Genomic DNA, 16,147 nt, shown 5'->3' on the forward strand with positions numbered 1-16,147 from the left:
CATAACACACCCGAACATTGTAAACCCGGGCAATGCCATCCATATATAAGGCAGAGTCCGGGTATCTAGCACGGGTCTCTCTCTCTCTCCCTCTCTCTCTCTCTCTCAATCACATACTTGTAATCCCTATACACAATTATATGAAAGAATATCCACACACATTATTAGATCTAGTATGTCTACCGCTGAGGGGCCTGAACCTGCATAATCTCTTGTGTCACCCATTTGCGCCTTGATAGATCAAGCCCCGTTCATACACCTCTCTTATTGTCAAATTTAGAACCAGAACAGTTGAAGCCCACCTTGGGGCTGGCATCTATCAAGCCATGGTGCAAATGGCCTTTTCTTCAATCACCACCGACGGACTAATTCTTGAGCGTGCCCTCTGTTTGGGTTCACTTGACTTTGTCACTGAAAACTCGATGTGGTGTACACGCCGTTCGGCGGGATCGCGCAACTATGTACCTTTTAAAACTCAACCTTTTAAAATATATTTATTCTTGCCTTGCTTATGAATGCCATGTACCGGGTGAACTTGAACGGACACCACTCGGTTAGTTACCGGTTATGGACAACTATAAGCAACTTTGCCAAGAACTGTCAGCTTGATCTCTTCACCTCTTCTTAACTAAAACTTGATGGGTTGACTAAAGGGAATATGACTACCAATGGTGCCATGTGTGGTGTGGGCCATGGGCTAGCCAGTGGATCTAGTCTAGGGCAATTGTGTGATGAGTTGACCCACTTATTACTTACATATATAATAGATCACCTACTATAAAGTTGAAAAAAAACCTATTTTCTGCAAAGAGCCTTGAACTCCACTTACCCAAAGATGCATGCAGGTGAGATGGGACTAATGAACAACTATGGAAACTTGCCAATAAATTCAATGTATTGGCCCTAGCAACATCCTCTTCCTCTCTCTCCATGCAGCCAGCCCGAGCCCATCCATATCCCTCCATCTCCCTTCTCCCTCGATGCTTGCCTCCGCCATGGCCCGACAGAAGAAGGCCATGTATGCCATGCTAACGCGGGAGCACTGGTTTCATATTCAGGAGGAGATCTGAGAAAGGCGCGCCGCCCAGATCGCAGCCTGCCTGCCTCCTGACTCGCTTGAGCCGAAGGAGGAAGAGCTGGAGGAGGAATAGGAGGGGAGCATCACTCGGAGCCGATGGAGGAGGAAGATGAGGAGCCGGGGCCAGTTGCAGGCTTCGCCATGGAGGATGCCATGGTGGAGTTTGAGATCGCCCAAGCGACGGAGATGGTGGAGCAGACTGCCATCCTCGAGTCCATACAAGATAAGGCACACATGGAGTCCAACCGGCGCTTCATCCAACAATAATAGTTTCGATGAGGTGGAAGCGGAGATGGAGGTGGAGGCTGCCACAGAGCCGGAGTTGCGTATGCCGCCCATGTACCAAAAGCTCGGAACAGAGACAGTGGATATCTCTGACGGGAGACGACAACGAATAGTCTAGCCTAGGTTTATAATTGATCTATGTACTACTTAGATGTTTAGTTTCATGGTTTGTATGGTTCCAAAGACTTGAAGTATGATATATTCGGATGCAGAGACAAAAATTTAAGGGATGTCCGACCACTGCCTGCGGACACGCCCGGATGCGTCCGCGGGAGTTTAAAGGGGCATCATGCTGTAGATGCTCTTACTCTTACTAAGGAATGCAGCCATGCAAAATAAAATAAGCTACCTCCTAAGTTAGATGACCAAGATACCGTTTCTACTTCGTTGATCCGCGCTGGAGTTTGCCATATTATCTCGTTACACAAGAGGTCACGGAGGTGAATCCATGGAAGGGGGAGTCAAAAGGGGAAGGGATACGAATCATTGAAAAGCAAAAGGCAGAAGAGGCAAGGGGCATTTCAGACATTTTGCTGATCTCCCTGGTCCCATCCCCTTCCTCTTCTTCTCCCTTCCCTGCCCCTTTCCTTGGCTCGGCAACCTCCACAACTCATAAACTCCCCACCACGCCAGCCATTCCCCAGCACAGCAAAGCATCCAATGCTTTCCCCTTCCCACCCATTTACCACCCTAATGCCCTCCGCCAATCACTCCCTCCACTACTAAACCCCTCCCTCATAATCCCCCCGGAGGAGGAGCGGAGCGGCGGCGGCGGGCGAGATGGACATCTCGTCGTTCGTGACGTCGCTTCTGACGTCCTTCGTCATCTTCGTCGTGCTGGTCCTGGTCTTCACGTGGCTCTCGCGCCGCCCGGGGAACGCGCCGGTGTACTACCCGAGCGTGCTGTTGCGGGGGCTCGACCCGTGGGAGGGGCGCGGACGGGGCACGCGCAGCCCCGTCGGCTGGATCCGCCAAGCGTTCACGGCGTCCGAGGCCGACGTCGTTGCCGCCGGCGGAGTCGACGCCGCCGTCTACCTCGTCTTCCTCTCATCCGGTACGCCCAAGCAAACCGCGCTCTTCAGTTCATTTGTGTGGTTTTTTTTACAGGGATTGAGTTCATTTGTTTACCCATGATTTGGTTGGTTAAGTTGCCTTGGCTCGGCTGTTTGGTTCCCAGGTTGCTCTGCGTACTGCTTATCTGTGCGTTTCTGTGGTATATTACTCTCGTTTCAACAATGATTCGCACGATAAAATAACGCCGTGCTGTTTTGTAGGAGTAACATGTTTTGAAATCTGCTCATGTAAAGCCGTATTATATTCTGAACGGATATCTGTTTCTAAAAATATGGTGCCGTGTTGTGGAAACGCAGTTTCGTGTTTGATTGTCTGTCTTCTTTATACCAACACAATGGGATAGACGCTTACATGAACTGCCAGAACTGCTAGAATACGGCTTTACACATCAGATTTTCACACCTGTCATAAATTAAAATAATGCTCTTATAAAGCCGAGAAAAGATTTTGAACAAGCTACAGCCATGCTTTTTTTTTCAATTAAGACCACCTCTTGTACCCTATGAATGTATGATACGCATGCTTATGCATAATCCAGAAAAAGATCATCCTGTACTTTTAAGGCCAGGCCCAAACAAAACTACGATGCCTGTAGGATTGTTGGAATTATGAAGTTTAGCAAGTTAAAACGGTTTAATCTGCAGTCCAAAATGGGTGATGCAAAGGGTAAATGCGTTCTGGGTCAATTATAGTTTTTTTAGCAGAGGTCAATTATAGGTGTGGGTACATCATAGAGTCGTTGTCAATTTCCAGTTTGTTTATTGCTCTCTTGTGTTCCAGTGTTGGCAATCCTTGTGGTCTCTGGAATTGTGTTGCTTCCACTTCTGTTACCGCTTGCTGCAACTGATCATGCCCTGGAGAATTCTGCTGGCTTCAAAAATGGCAAAGAGGCGCAGAACTTCACGATTATTGAAAGATTAGCATTGGGCAATGTTCAAGTAAGCAAAATTTTATTGCAGTTACCTTTTCGGTCTGTTTTTGTTGCCATAAACTAATCTAGGTTGTTCTATTTCTACACAATTAGACATTCCAAAGCATGTTCTCACTTGATCTGGCCCATTTAATCTCACCAAATGGATGCTCGGTTTTCAAAAATGTGTATTTTATACATTCCAAGTATATAATTTGCTTCTTGAATAGGCAGTGTCTTGCTCCTTGCTGTTCTATTAGCCGTTAGGTCCATCATTCCGTAGTTTGGATTGAAATGAAATTCTGCTTTCCGACCAGTATTCCTTGAATTTACAGTGCATCCAGATTTGATTATTCATGTAATCACTTGTACCATTTCTCGCAATTGGATTCTTAAAGTCTAGTAGTTCAAAAGAATGTGAAGGTTGACTGAAATGGTTACGTTTCAAACTATCACAACTGTTGTTTTTCTTGTATATAAAAAAGTATAGCTTCCTATAAACATGATTGCCAGACTGCATTCATAATATTATGGTCACACTCACAACCATACTAAGCGGTGACTTAACATTTTCTCCAGAAAAAAAGTATGAGGCTGTGGGCATTCATATTATCAGTCTACTGGGTCTCCTTTGTCACCTATCTCGTACTATGGAAATCCTACAAACATGTTTCGAATCTGAGAGCAGCTGCAAGATCAACATCAGATGTTAAACCAGAGGAGTTTGCCGTGTTGGTGAGAGATGTTCCTATACCGCCTCCTGATCAAACTATAAAGGACTCGGTGGACTCATATTTCCGAGTACTTCATCCTGACACATTCTACAAAGCAATGGTTGTGACAGACAATAAGGAGGTAGTGCAGCTCTGAGGTTCTTGTAGGGCAATTGCTGCCCTTTCTTTATCTTATTTGCGATACTTATCGTACTTCCCTTGTATCTGATTTGATTGCTCCCTGCAGGCTGATAAAATTTTCCAAGAGATTGAAGGTCACAAACACAAAATTGCTCACGCAGAAGCTGTCTATGCAGAGTCAAAAAAAGGAAACAAACCTGAGGGCACCAAGCCTACTCATAGGACTGGATTGCTTGGTCTTATTGGTAAAAAAGTTGACACAATGGAGTATTGTAATGGGGAGATCAAGGAATTACTGCCCAAACTGGAGGCTGAACAGAAGAGCACTCTTCATGATAAACAGCAACGTGCTGCCATTGTCTTCTTCAACAGCAGAGCTGCTGCAGCCTCTGCATCTCAGACTCTTCATGCTCAGCTGTTTGATAAATGGACAGTCACAGAAGCTCCTGAACCACGTGATATGATATGGTCCAACCTTCCGAAGAAAATATATGAGAGGCACACCAGACAGACTGTGGTTTATTTCATTGTCTTTCTCACAGTCTTTTTCTATACTATTCCTATTACTGCTGTCTCTGCTGTCACGACGCTGGAAAAACTGAGGGAGAAGCTGCCCTTTCTGAAGGTGGTGGTGGACCAACAAGTAATTAAGACTGTCTTACAGGCTTACCTGCCGCAGCTCGCGCTTATTGTTTTTCTAGCTTTGCTGCTCTCCTTATGTTTCTCTCAAAGTCAGAAGGGATCCCTTCACAGAGCCATGTAGTCAGGGCAGCGTCAGGAAAATATTTCTACTTCATTATCTTCAATGTCTTCCTTGGCTTTACAATTAGCTCCTCATTGTTCAGTGCCTTGAAAACCATCGTTGATAACCCTCCTGGGATTATTGTGATGCTAGGCAACAGCCTTCCTGGAAGTGCAACTTTCTTCCTCTCATTCGTTGCACTGAAGTAATGCTTTTCGTGTCTCATTCATTCAAATCTAGATATGCCTGAATTTCACTACAAGTATCGAATATAACTGTTTGATTGCTGTTTTTACAGATTCTTTGTTGGTTATGGGCTTGAGCTCTCTCGCTTGGTCCCTCTCATCATTTTCCACTTGAAAAAGAAGTACCTATGCAAGACTGAGGATGAAGTGCGGGCAGCGTGGAGTCCAGGGGACTTGGGGTATAACACCAGGGTTCCAAGTGACATGCTGATTGTTACAATTGTGCTGTGCTACTCCGTCATTGCACCTTTGATTATTCCATTCGGTGTTGCTTACTTTGCTCTTGGATGGCTTATAGCAAAAAACCAGGTAAGCAGATGTTACTTACTTCAATGTAAGTTCAGCATAGTGAGACTAATCTAGAGATGGCTTCTGGAAGTGATACTAATCCATTAACTATATATTTGAAGAATACGGATGTCTGAGAATTTGGCAAAAAGGACTTATAGTACGGATGTCTGAGAATTTGGCAAAAAGGACTTATAGTACATTTTACTTTTATCTCTAAATGCAGGTTTTGAGAGTCTATGTTCCTAGTTACGAGAGCAATGGGCGAATGTGGCCGCACATCCACACGAGGGTCATTGCGGCTCTAATGATTTACCAGGCCACCATGATTGGTGTCATCATACTGAAACTTTTCTTCTATTCGGCTATCCTTTTCCCGCTCATCCCAATAAGTTTAATCTTCGCCTACACTTGCCACACACGCTTCTATCCTGCATTTGCCAAAACCCCTCTTGAGGTGGCAAGCCAGGAGCTCAAAGAGACACCGAACATGGGTGCCATCTACAGTGCATACATCCCTCTTTGCCTGAAGCCTGAAAAGCTCGAAGATGTGGACGTATTCGAAGATGCTCAATCGCGCACTACCTCGAGAGCACCATCCTTTTAATGTAAGAAGTTGCGTCAATCAAAATACAGAAAACCATTTTGAAATATACAGACATATGATCTGAGCATCGCCATTGAATTTCTGCAGGATATGGAATGAATTCCCACGCACAACCTTCAACGTTGAACCATCTGTGAAACAGCTGTTTATTGAGATAGGAAGCTGATGTCATATGCCATGTACATACACAGTCTTGTCCGATGAAACTTTCTTCTTCTATTTTTAGGTAGTTGTTGTGGATATTCATATTATTGGGCATTTATGTTTGTCTTGGTTGTTATATTGATATGTATGTGTGTAGACTGTCTGCTGTGTGCAACTTATCTTCGAAGTCAGACTGCTTGCCCTGGTGGTGCTATTAATTTGTTACTGAAATCATACCACAAAAGTGGGAGTCGTACTCTTGCATATTGCCTTGTTCTTTAGTTAGGAATTGACGGAGTAATTTGCATCAAATTAGTACTGCCTATGTCAAAATCATGTTGTTGACACGGTCTTTATTGTGACATTTTGAGGACAAATTCTTTTTTGTTGAAAATGTCGTAGCAAGTTTTTTGAGATAGTTTGAAGCTGGAGCTTAGTGTTTCTCTGAAAGTGATGCATGTGATATAAAAGCAGATTGTTGTGGGAGGAGAGGATTTCAGAGCTTGGAATTGCATGAAGAACGGCAAAATTCAGTAGACTTGAGGATGTCGCTGAAGGCAACTAGTTCAAATAAAGTCAAAATTCACACCTGGAGAATCCTGTGGAACGGCTTGGCGGTAGGAACGGAGTTGCACAATCGAACCATTCAGGCCTCCTTGGTTTGGAGGAACTTTACAGGAATTCTATAGGATAGGATTATTATAGTAATTTTTCCTTTAGAGCATCCGCCGCAAACCTTCGCCTGGCGGAAGGTGCTATCCCTTTGGTTTTTTGGTTTGAAGGAATTTCACAGGAATTCATACATAGGATTGGTTCCTATTTTTCATATTTCAAAGAAAAATAAACATGAACCCAACGGAAAAAAAACTATAATGTGAATCAATGACATCTTTTTTTTATTCCTACTCTCAGGTGTTGATTTCTTTAGTTAGGGCTGGACACCTTCCGCTTGAGATCAACATCTTCTACATGCGATCATGGATGCTTGATTGGCTGGGAAGGGTCGGGTAGTGATGAAAAGGAAACGGTGATACGAGAGTTGTACCAGCTATGGCTGTTGCAGAATAATGCAAAGGATTCCTAAAGTGTTGACGACCCGGCAATTATCAGGAACAAGGTGTTATGCCTTGTGGAGGAGTGAAAATCAATCAAGGAAGAATCGGTCCATCCAGCGGTGCAACAGGTTGAGGCGTGATGCAAACCAGATGAAGGACCGATAAAAGCACACACTGATAGAGCGCTAGCAAAGAACCATGGGTCAGGAGGGGGAGGTGTAGTTTTTGGGACCATTATGGCACCTTTAGGTCTAATTTGGTAGCAGCCGAATCAAAACCGGGGCAGCAAACCCCAGCCGGGGAAATTTTCATGGCATATGAGATCCCCTTCCACCGTAGTGAGATTTCCCTAATCACTTCTATATCATTTGGTCGTTCGGGGACGAGGACGCAACGTTCCAGGTCGCTAGGTGGACGTCGATCGCGTGAGAGAAGCGGATGCGTGGATTTTCCCTCCGACCTCACGAGGCATGGATTGCTCTCCCAGGGAAATGATAGGGATCGGGCCAGAAAGTACCCGAGCTATGAGCGATCAAACAATGAGCTAGCTTTTCCACGGGCTGATTTGTCCCATGGGCTCCGAGCCCGGGGTTCAGACGGGGATCTCCCCGGGATACCGGACAACCAAATGAGGCCTTATAGAAGGGGCTTGCCATTTTTTTCCGGTTGCAAATGATCTGAAATTGGTTGAATTGCTAGCTTGCCGTCGCGCCATTAATCTTCGCGCGAACGTTCAGAAGGTGCTGCTAGAGACCTGTTCTCAATTGGCAATCAGGAAACTGATCGATGAACATAGAGATCTTTCAACTCATGGGCAACTAGCGGCAGAGATCAAGGACTTGCTAAGATCCTTTCGGGATTGCAAGGTGGCCTGAGTGCGATGGTCGGCGAATAAGCTACGTAAAACTTGGTTTCTACATTTCTCCTGAGTTTGTTAACTCGAGATTATGCTAAGGGGACCGTGAACTCTTGAATATAAATGCAACAATTCCCTGAGAAAAAAGAAAATATTATAGTAGCGTGTAGGATACTGGGTGATTTTGCCATGCCGTGACACGCATATTCTAAAATGCACGGCGTGGCATCCAAACCGACGCCCCGCGTCCACTCAAAAATAAAAGGGACGGCGCCTCCCGCTGCCCTCCTTCGCTCCAAAAACCCAAGACGAACCGAACCAGCGACGGGGCCAACCGCGACTCGGGCATGCAATTGCCATGCGCGAGACAACCTTCCACACACCCGGTGCTGCGCCACTGCGTCGCGCTCCTCCGCCTCCACCTGCCGTCTCCCTCCGTCGCTGCGGCCAAGCAGATCCACGCGCGCGCGCTCCGTGCGACTGGCGTGACCCTCTCCCACCCTCTCCTCGCCAAGCACCTCCTCTTCCACCTAGCTTCCCTCCGCGCCGGCGCTCCCCCGCTCCTCTACGCCGTCGCCGTCCTCTCCCGCCTCCTCCCCGACCCGGACCCTTTCTCCCTCAACACCGTCCTCCGCATCGCCGCGTCCTCGGCGCGCCCACGCCTCGCGCTCGCGCTCCACCGCCGCCGCCTCGCGCCGCCCGACACGCACACCTACCCGCCGCTCCTCCAGGCCTGCACACGCCTCCTCGCCCTTCGCGAAGGCGAGAGCCTCCACGCCGAGGCCGCCAAGAACGGCCTGGTGGCGCTCGTCTTCGTCAAGAACTCGCTTGTCCACCACTATGGTGCGTGCGGCCTCTTTGAGAGCGCCCACAGGGTGTTCGACGAAATTCCGGTGCTGGAGCGGAACCTCGTCTCCTGGAACTCCGTGATGAACGGGTTCGCGGCCAATGGCAGGCCCAACGAGGTACTGACAATCTTCCGGGAGACGTTCGAGGTGGACCTCATGCCGGATGGATTCACCATTGTGAGTGTTTTAAATGCGTGCGCAGAGATCGGGGCGCTCGCTCTCGGGAGGAGGGTGCATGTGTTTGCGTCCAAGGTTGGGTTAGTAGGGAACAGACATGTTGGTAATGCGCTGATTGATCTGTATGCCAAGTGCGGCGGAGTTGAGGATGCAAGGAAGGTGTTTGAGGACATGGGGGTGGGAAGGACCGTGGTCTCATGGACGTCACTGATCGTGGGTTTGGCAGGGAATGGGTTTGGGAAGGATGCGCTTGAGCTGTTCGGTCTGATGGAGAGGGAGAAGCTTATCCCTACTGATATCACTATGGTAGGAGTGCTGTATGCTTGTAGCCACTGCGGGTTGGTTGACGATGGGTTTCGATATTTCAATGAGATGAAGGACAAGTACGGCATAGCACCAAAGATTGAACATCTTGGATGTATGGTGGATCTGCTGGGGAGAGCTGGAAGAGTTGAGGAAGCGCACGATTATATCAGCACGATGCCACTGGAGCCCAATGCTGTTGTGTGGCGGACATTGCTAGGTGCTTGTGCTATGCACAAGAAGCTGGAACTTGGGGAGGCTGCTTGGTCACGGCTGGTTGAGCTTGACCCTGGGCACAGCGGCGACTATGTCCTCCTCTCAAATCTGTATGCTGCTGTTGGGAGGTGGGCAGATGTCCATGTCCTTAGGAAGACAATGGTCACGCATGGAGTGAGGAAAAACCCAGGGCATAGCCTTGTGGAGATCCGCAACTCCGTGTATGAGTTTGTTATGGGCGACAGATCACATCCTGAGAGTGATCAGATATACCTAATGCTTGCCGAGATAGCCGAGAGATTGAGGCGCCAAGGTTACGTCCCCCGCACAAGCAATGTATTGGCAGATATAGAGGAGGAAGAGAAAGAGGCTGCTTTAAACTACCATAGCGAGAGGCTGGCCATTGCCTTTGCCTTGCTGAAGTGTCTTCCTGGTACTCCTATCAGGATAGTGAAGAACTTGAGGGTGTGTGGAGACTGCCATTTGGTAATTAAGTTAATATCTAAGGTATATGACCGTGAAATCATTGTTAGGGATCGCAGTAGGTTCCACCATTTCAAAGGTGGAGAATGTTCATGTAAAGATTATTGGTAGTTGATTCATGTACGGACTGACAGTGATGAATGCATGGTTTATGAGGTTCCATGCCCTATAATCAGGGGAATGGTGGTGACCTTTGGTTGCCGAACAGTTCTATAGAACTTCATTTGTCGACACCGCATGTTTTGACTCAACCACAGCATCTGGTTTCTGTTGCACAGGACTACTGCAGTGAAAGCATTGGGGCGACCTCATCTGTTGCAGATCGCTGCAATCTCAGTCTTGGTCTAACTCACTAAATGTGTAGTGGAAAAAATAAGCTTCAGGACATGGCACATCAGAAAGCAAGGTTGAAGCTGGATACTGCCAGCACCATTCTAGTGTTGGAAATATTATGATGAACGTTTCCGAGTCCTGGTTGTACAACTTCTGTAGAAGTTCAGATGTCGAAACATGTGTTGATTCAGCCACAGTATCCAATTTCTGAATGGAAGTGTGGCGGTAACCTCATCTATTATTCATATCTAGTAGAACTTACAAAATGTGGAGGTAGGAAACAGAAGCAACCAGAGATACAGCAGAAAGCAGGTTTGGAGCTGATACTGCTAGTATATACTTCAATTCTAATGCCGCACCTGTATTTTAGAATTTGCACCTCTAAAATAGTCTGCATTGTCAAAGAATCTACCAGTATCCTACTGTTTGGTATGCTCCATGGGATATTACTGTGACATATCATTAAGATTTTCTGTTTTTTCTCAGACAGTAAGGTTGTCTTGAATGAATGTTCTGTTTCTTGTAATCAAAGATTCACAGTAGATGATTGGCATGATAAAGCTAGGGATGATACAGTTTGCAGGGTTCCTCAATCTATGGGATTTGGTCGCCCATACAAATCTGATGCCTCATGTTGAAGATGAGTTCTGGTGGATGTGGACCCTAGACAAAGTGTATTCGGGAAAGACAGTTTACACAGCCTTTTCCCCACTAGGGTGGAGGCCAACTTCGCAAGCATGATCTGGAAGTCATGAGTGCCTGCTGAGTGTCGATTCTTCGCGTGGCTAGCAGCATGGGATTGCTGCTGGACTGCGGACCGTTTGCAATGGAGAAGCCTCGACCACCCAGTCCGATGCCCACTTTGCGATGAAGATCAGGGGACTTTGCCTCACCTTCTGATCGGGTGCGTCTGAGTCCAGGGAAGTGTGGTCGGAAGTTTTTAGTCATGACAATGCCAGGAGTGGATTCCATAGCAGGATGGCATCTTGTTGGACTGGTGGGCTCAGAGGACTGCCCCTCCAGGGCAAATACATGATCTTCACACTGCGTGCATTTTAACGATCTGGAGCATATGAAAGTAGGGTGGATAAATAGAAGGTAAAAGTTTTCTGCGGCATTGTAACTGTGTATTCTATCTAGAAGAAAAATATACAAACAAGAAAAGTACAATGACATGAGCCCTTTTTTTAATAGACAATGACATGAGACATGTTTTGCGGGTGGTTCTGTAACTAGTATATTGGTATGTGTATAAGATACCTGAATGGCACCTCTCCCATTAATCCATTCTTTCTGAGGATGTGCGAGTTACATACCTTTTTGAACACATTTGAGTACTTTTAATTATCACATGTACCAAAATTAACCATTTCAGTGGGGACAAAACTGAGATATGACTGTTAGCCAGATTCTGCTCCGAAATCGAAATTCCAACAAACACAGTTGTAGTTACTTGCAGGCTTCCCTTGTGTGACAAGTATTCGCTGTAGATTTGCATGTGAAAAGTAGGTCTGCAGGACATGATCAGGTTTTTCAGTAAATCAATGCAGGACCATATATATTGTCTAAAGATACAACTTTCTTCATGACAAACATCAAAGGTAGGTTAGCCTAATATTATAGTTATATGTCCTCTTTAACCTTGTTAGTTGGTGTTGCTTTGTTCCATATGTCTCAACTCATTGGGATCACCACTGATGATTTCTGCTAGTATGGTTTCCTTTCTCAAAGAAGTTTCTGGCACCACTTTTGTGCCAGTGGTTTCATGTTAAGCTTATCAAGTTTCCCGGATGTGGCGGTGGCCGAGCCAAATTGAGTTCTTGCCAGCTACTCACTAGAAGGGAATCAAAGATCGGCCCATTCAGAGACCGAGCTGAGGAGCCTTCTCTCAGGGTTTTTTTTCACTCCTAGCTGCTCCATTTCTATTTAGTATGCCTGGTTGTTTTTTCACTGCAGCTTGCTTGTTTTTTCAAGCCTTGTTACTTGTCATATATATGCTTCAGCATGTCATTTGTTCTATTGGCACTTGGCAGGTGGTGTAGGTCAGTCAAGGCAATCTGGTTCACCAAACCTCATATTCATTAGGCTTGAGTCTAGCTTTGTAAAGTGAATGGAGGTTCTTCCCTTAATCCACAAGAAAAGCTTTTGCTCGTGAAGCTCCGACACATTCTACCATGAAACAGCAAAAAGATAAAATAAAGGTAACACACCATGCACTTGGCCCCTTGAGAGATCTTTTGGAATCTATTGCCTGGTTTCCTTTTGTCCCTTTAGAAATCATGGCCATGCATGCATACCTCCATGGCATGGCAGCAGAATCTATGGTTTGCCTGGCCTTCAAGTCATTCGATATCCTCAGTGTTGTTTTATATTCATAAAGGCATCTGATCTGCATTGGTTTACACAACACAGACAAGCCTCTCTGCCATGGCCATAAGTACGCACCATGCACGGTGAGCAACCCGGGGACTTTTTTTGGTTCATGAGTTGCTTAGTGACTGGAGTAGTGAACTGAAATCCAGTGCCCTTTGCATGGACAGTAGCTTCTTTCCTGTTGATACAGGCGCTCTTCGCTCGGACTCCCATTATATTCCCTAAGACTCACATAGGGGAAAGAGACGGGTCAGGCAGAGGGAGGGGTGTCTTTTGAGTTAGTTTTGTTTCACACATGAAGAGAAAGGAGCTGATCATGAACGTTATTTTGATCCTTGCGTGCTTCATTGGTGAGTTCTTACACCACATATATACATGTCTCTTGTTTCCTTTGCCTGTGCCTTCTTATGTCACTTGCTCTACCCTGTCATTTGAACGCTGTTGTGTCATCTGAATCATGCATGTGTGTGATCAGTGTGCGCGGCAGGCGCGCTGCAGGAGAAGGCGGAGTCGACCACCCCGATCCCTACCCTGTCTCCTCCGGAGGGAAACACGAGCTTCATCGACGGTGTCACCTGGTGCGTCGCGCGGCCGGGAGTCCCCCAGGAGGACCTCCAGAACGCGCTGGACTGGGCGTGCGGCCAGGGCGCAGCCGACTGCTCGCCGCTGCAGCCGGGCGGGCATTGCTACCAGCCCAACACGCTCCTGTTGCACGCCTCCTACGCCTTCAACATCTTCTACCAGCAGAACGGCAATTCCGACATCGCCTGCAACTTCGGCGGCGCTGGAACCATCACCAAGAGGGACCCAAGTAAATTTCTCCTTTTCTTTTCCATTCCATCCGTCAGCGGATGTAGAGTACTTGCTCTTGATCAGTCAGTGGCTGAGCTACATATTTTATTTTAATGATGAATTGTTCAGTGGTGTGACATGTTTGCCGTCTGTCTTCTTGATAGGTTTCGGGCTATGCAAGTTCCTGGCATCTGAGTGAGTCTACTTCACACGTACTACTAGTATACCAAAGGCACTCCAGTTTGGAACACATGAATTTCACAAGAAACACTTTCACACGTAATTTACTGTTCAATTATCGTTCTAGTAGTAATATTAAGTGCTTCTGCTGGGCTGGTGCAGGACTTCTGCTGCTTCAGCGCTCGTGTTGAGGAGCATGAGGATGATCTGTGCTGCGTTTCTGACCATGCTCCAGCTCAGAGTTTTCAAAGCTGTGCGCTGAGCGCCGTGTGTCGGTGGCTGGGATGGCTTACTGTGGTGCTACCAAAGTATGTAATGCAAAATCAACAATGCTATGGTGGTTTCTCCTTTTTTGCACTTATGCAAGGAACTTTTTCTGTAATTTTACAAGGACATGCCTTCGGAGTATATATCTATATTTTATTAAAAGGTTATTGAATGCAAACTGAATATAGGAAGTGCCCACTGGCCACTGCCACCTTTTCTCCTCAGCGTTCCATCTCAGATTTACAGAAATACTTCCTCCGCAAAGAAATATAAGAGTGTTTAGATCATTATAAAGTAGTGATGTAAACGCTGAGGGAGTATTTGATAAGTTAGATGCTTACTACAAGGTGATGCTCGCTTTGCCGTTTCTTAGTCATGAGATAGAGTTGAGCATTTTTACATAGAAAACCGATGAATCAAACCAAACTGAGTTGACCGGTATTCCTATGTATTCAGTTTATGGTGTTTGGTTCGGTGTTTCCATAGCTAGTTGTTTTAGACTTTGTTCGGTTACACCTACTCATTGTGGGGTGGATTGGAGGAGGTTTTGACTTGTAGAGGGTGCAATCCCTGCCAAACCCCTCCATTTTCCCCGTCAACCGAACAAGCCCTTAGTGTTCGGGCGTATTGCCGTTTTCCATCCTACATAATCCCAACTGATCATCAAACCATATACACCGAAATGGCCTCCTTTCCTGTAGCTTCCCTACTTTGCTGGCACCATATACACCGAAATGGCCTCCTTTCCTGTAACTTCCCTACTTTGCTGGCACGTGTAGAGCATGATCCAATGTGCATGCACGCTCCCACACAATCCAATTCACTCATACATTTGCCTCTTAGAATCACTCTTTCTGCGCTGATTTTCATCCCCAAAAGAACTCCAATCTCTCAACCTAGTTGGTTCACAACCTTGACGTATATCCAATCTCTCAACCTTGTCAGCTCACAACCTTGAGGTTACATATACCGCTACAAGGCATAGCTACAACGATCGTCAGACAGGTACTCACGTTGGCTTGGATCTCTGGCGCTCGATCATTCTGTATCTGGCTCTCCTCCAATGCTAGGATGACGTCGGTCTTCCACCGCGAACCCACAGCTCGAGGAGCCTGACGAGGAAGACGGAGAAAGCGGTGACCCGACTGCTTGACGCAGAACCAGCAGGTTGTCGTCGCCCCTTCTCAAACGCACGAAGCAGAAAACCAGCTCGCCCCCATCCCCAACGAAGAAATAACTCACAAGAGTAGGAGGTCGTATTCAGCGGACAACGCGTCGAAGGACTACGAAACACACACGCCCAGGATACTCGCTTTGGTTGGCTAGCTAGTCGGCCTAGTTGGGCCTTTGGCCATCCAAAGAAGCAACGAAAAAACAGATAGGAAGGAAAGCTAAAGAAAAAAAAATGTAGAGAGAATATATAAAATGTTTCAAAAGAGTTTCCGAATTAGAAAGTTTGCGAAATTAAAAAATGTTCATGAATACACAAAATGTTAGAAACTTTAAAAAATGTTCATGATTTTGTCAAATGTTCACAAATCCCAAAATATTTCCCAAATCTCCAAAAATGTACCAAATTAAAAAATTACTCATGAATAAAAAATCACCAATTAAAAAGTTTAGGATTTGAAAAGTAGTTCCCCAAGTTAAAAAAAATGCACACAAATTTTAACAATATTATCGTATTTTAGGAAAGTGTTCACAAGTTCAAAAATTATTAAAGAAATAGAAGAAACACTAAAAAAACCCTCGTAAAATCAGCAAATTGAAACACAGGGGGAAACCCGGTCCACAGAACGTTCTACAAACTTCCTAAAACCGGTAGAAAAAAGTTAGACGCTACAGATTTGCCCACACCTGCGAAGAGGTAATCTATGGATCACGCTATGAGCGCCGGGTTCCGATGCGAATAGGCTCCATTGCAGCCAACGACCTGTCCACTCTTTGACATATGAGGCCATAAACGCAACAACAAAAAAGCACCAAGAGGTCTCATTTCGTGGGAGCTTAGTATCTCTAAAAAATCCATTGGTTTTC

The 16,147-nt window shown here is 46.1% G+C and overlaps 2 protein-coding genes and 1 pseudogene across 4 annotated transcripts; all 3 read left to right on the forward strand.

The window, feature by feature from the left end:
- Positions 1-1,949: 1,949 nt before the first annotated feature.
- LOC123188748 (CSC1-like protein ERD4) lies at positions 1,950-6,491 on the forward strand (annotated as a pseudogene).
- Positions 6,492-8,410: 1,919 nt separating this feature from the next.
- LOC123188749 (pentatricopeptide repeat-containing protein At4g21065) lies at positions 8,411-10,710 on the forward strand. The gene is made up of 2 exons (XM_044600980.1): positions 8,411-10,189; positions 10,444-10,710. Exons 1-2 carry the CDS (start codon positions 8,486-8,488, stop codon positions 10,519-10,521), a joined length of 1,782 nt encoding a protein of 593 aa, XP_044456915.1. The 5' UTR covers positions 8,411-8,485; the 3' UTR covers positions 10,522-10,710.
- A 504-nt stretch (positions 10,711-11,214) lies between these two features.
- On the forward strand, positions 11,215-14,334 carry LOC123188750 (major pollen allergen Ole e 10). 3 transcript variants are annotated; one of them, XM_044600983.1, is made up of 6 exons: positions 11,215-12,699; positions 12,879-12,951; positions 13,039-13,221; positions 13,347-13,682; positions 13,828-13,858; positions 14,006-14,334. In XM_044600983.1, the coding sequence occupies exons 3-6, from the start codon at positions 13,167-13,169 to the stop codon at positions 14,103-14,105; spliced, it is 522 nt and encodes a 173-aa protein (XP_044456918.1). In that variant the 5' UTR covers positions 11,215-12,699; positions 12,879-12,951; positions 13,039-13,166; the 3' UTR covers positions 14,106-14,334. The 3 variants fall into 3 exon arrangements, with proteins under 3 accessions (XP_044456918.1, XP_044456919.1, XP_044456917.1); XM_044600984.1 differs by having other exon boundaries at positions 12,911-12,951; XM_044600982.1 differs by lacking the exons at positions 11,215-12,699; positions 12,879-12,951 and having other exon boundaries at positions 12,959-13,221.
- The last annotated feature ends 1,813 nt before the right edge of the window (positions 14,335-16,147 follow it).

Source organism: Triticum aestivum, chromosome 2A (genome assembly GCF_018294505.1).
Source record: "Triticum aestivum cultivar Chinese Spring chromosome 2A, IWGSC CS RefSeq v2.1, whole genome shotgun sequence".
NCBI classification, from domain to species: domain Eukaryota; kingdom Viridiplantae; phylum Streptophyta; class Magnoliopsida; order Poales; family Poaceae; genus Triticum; species Triticum aestivum.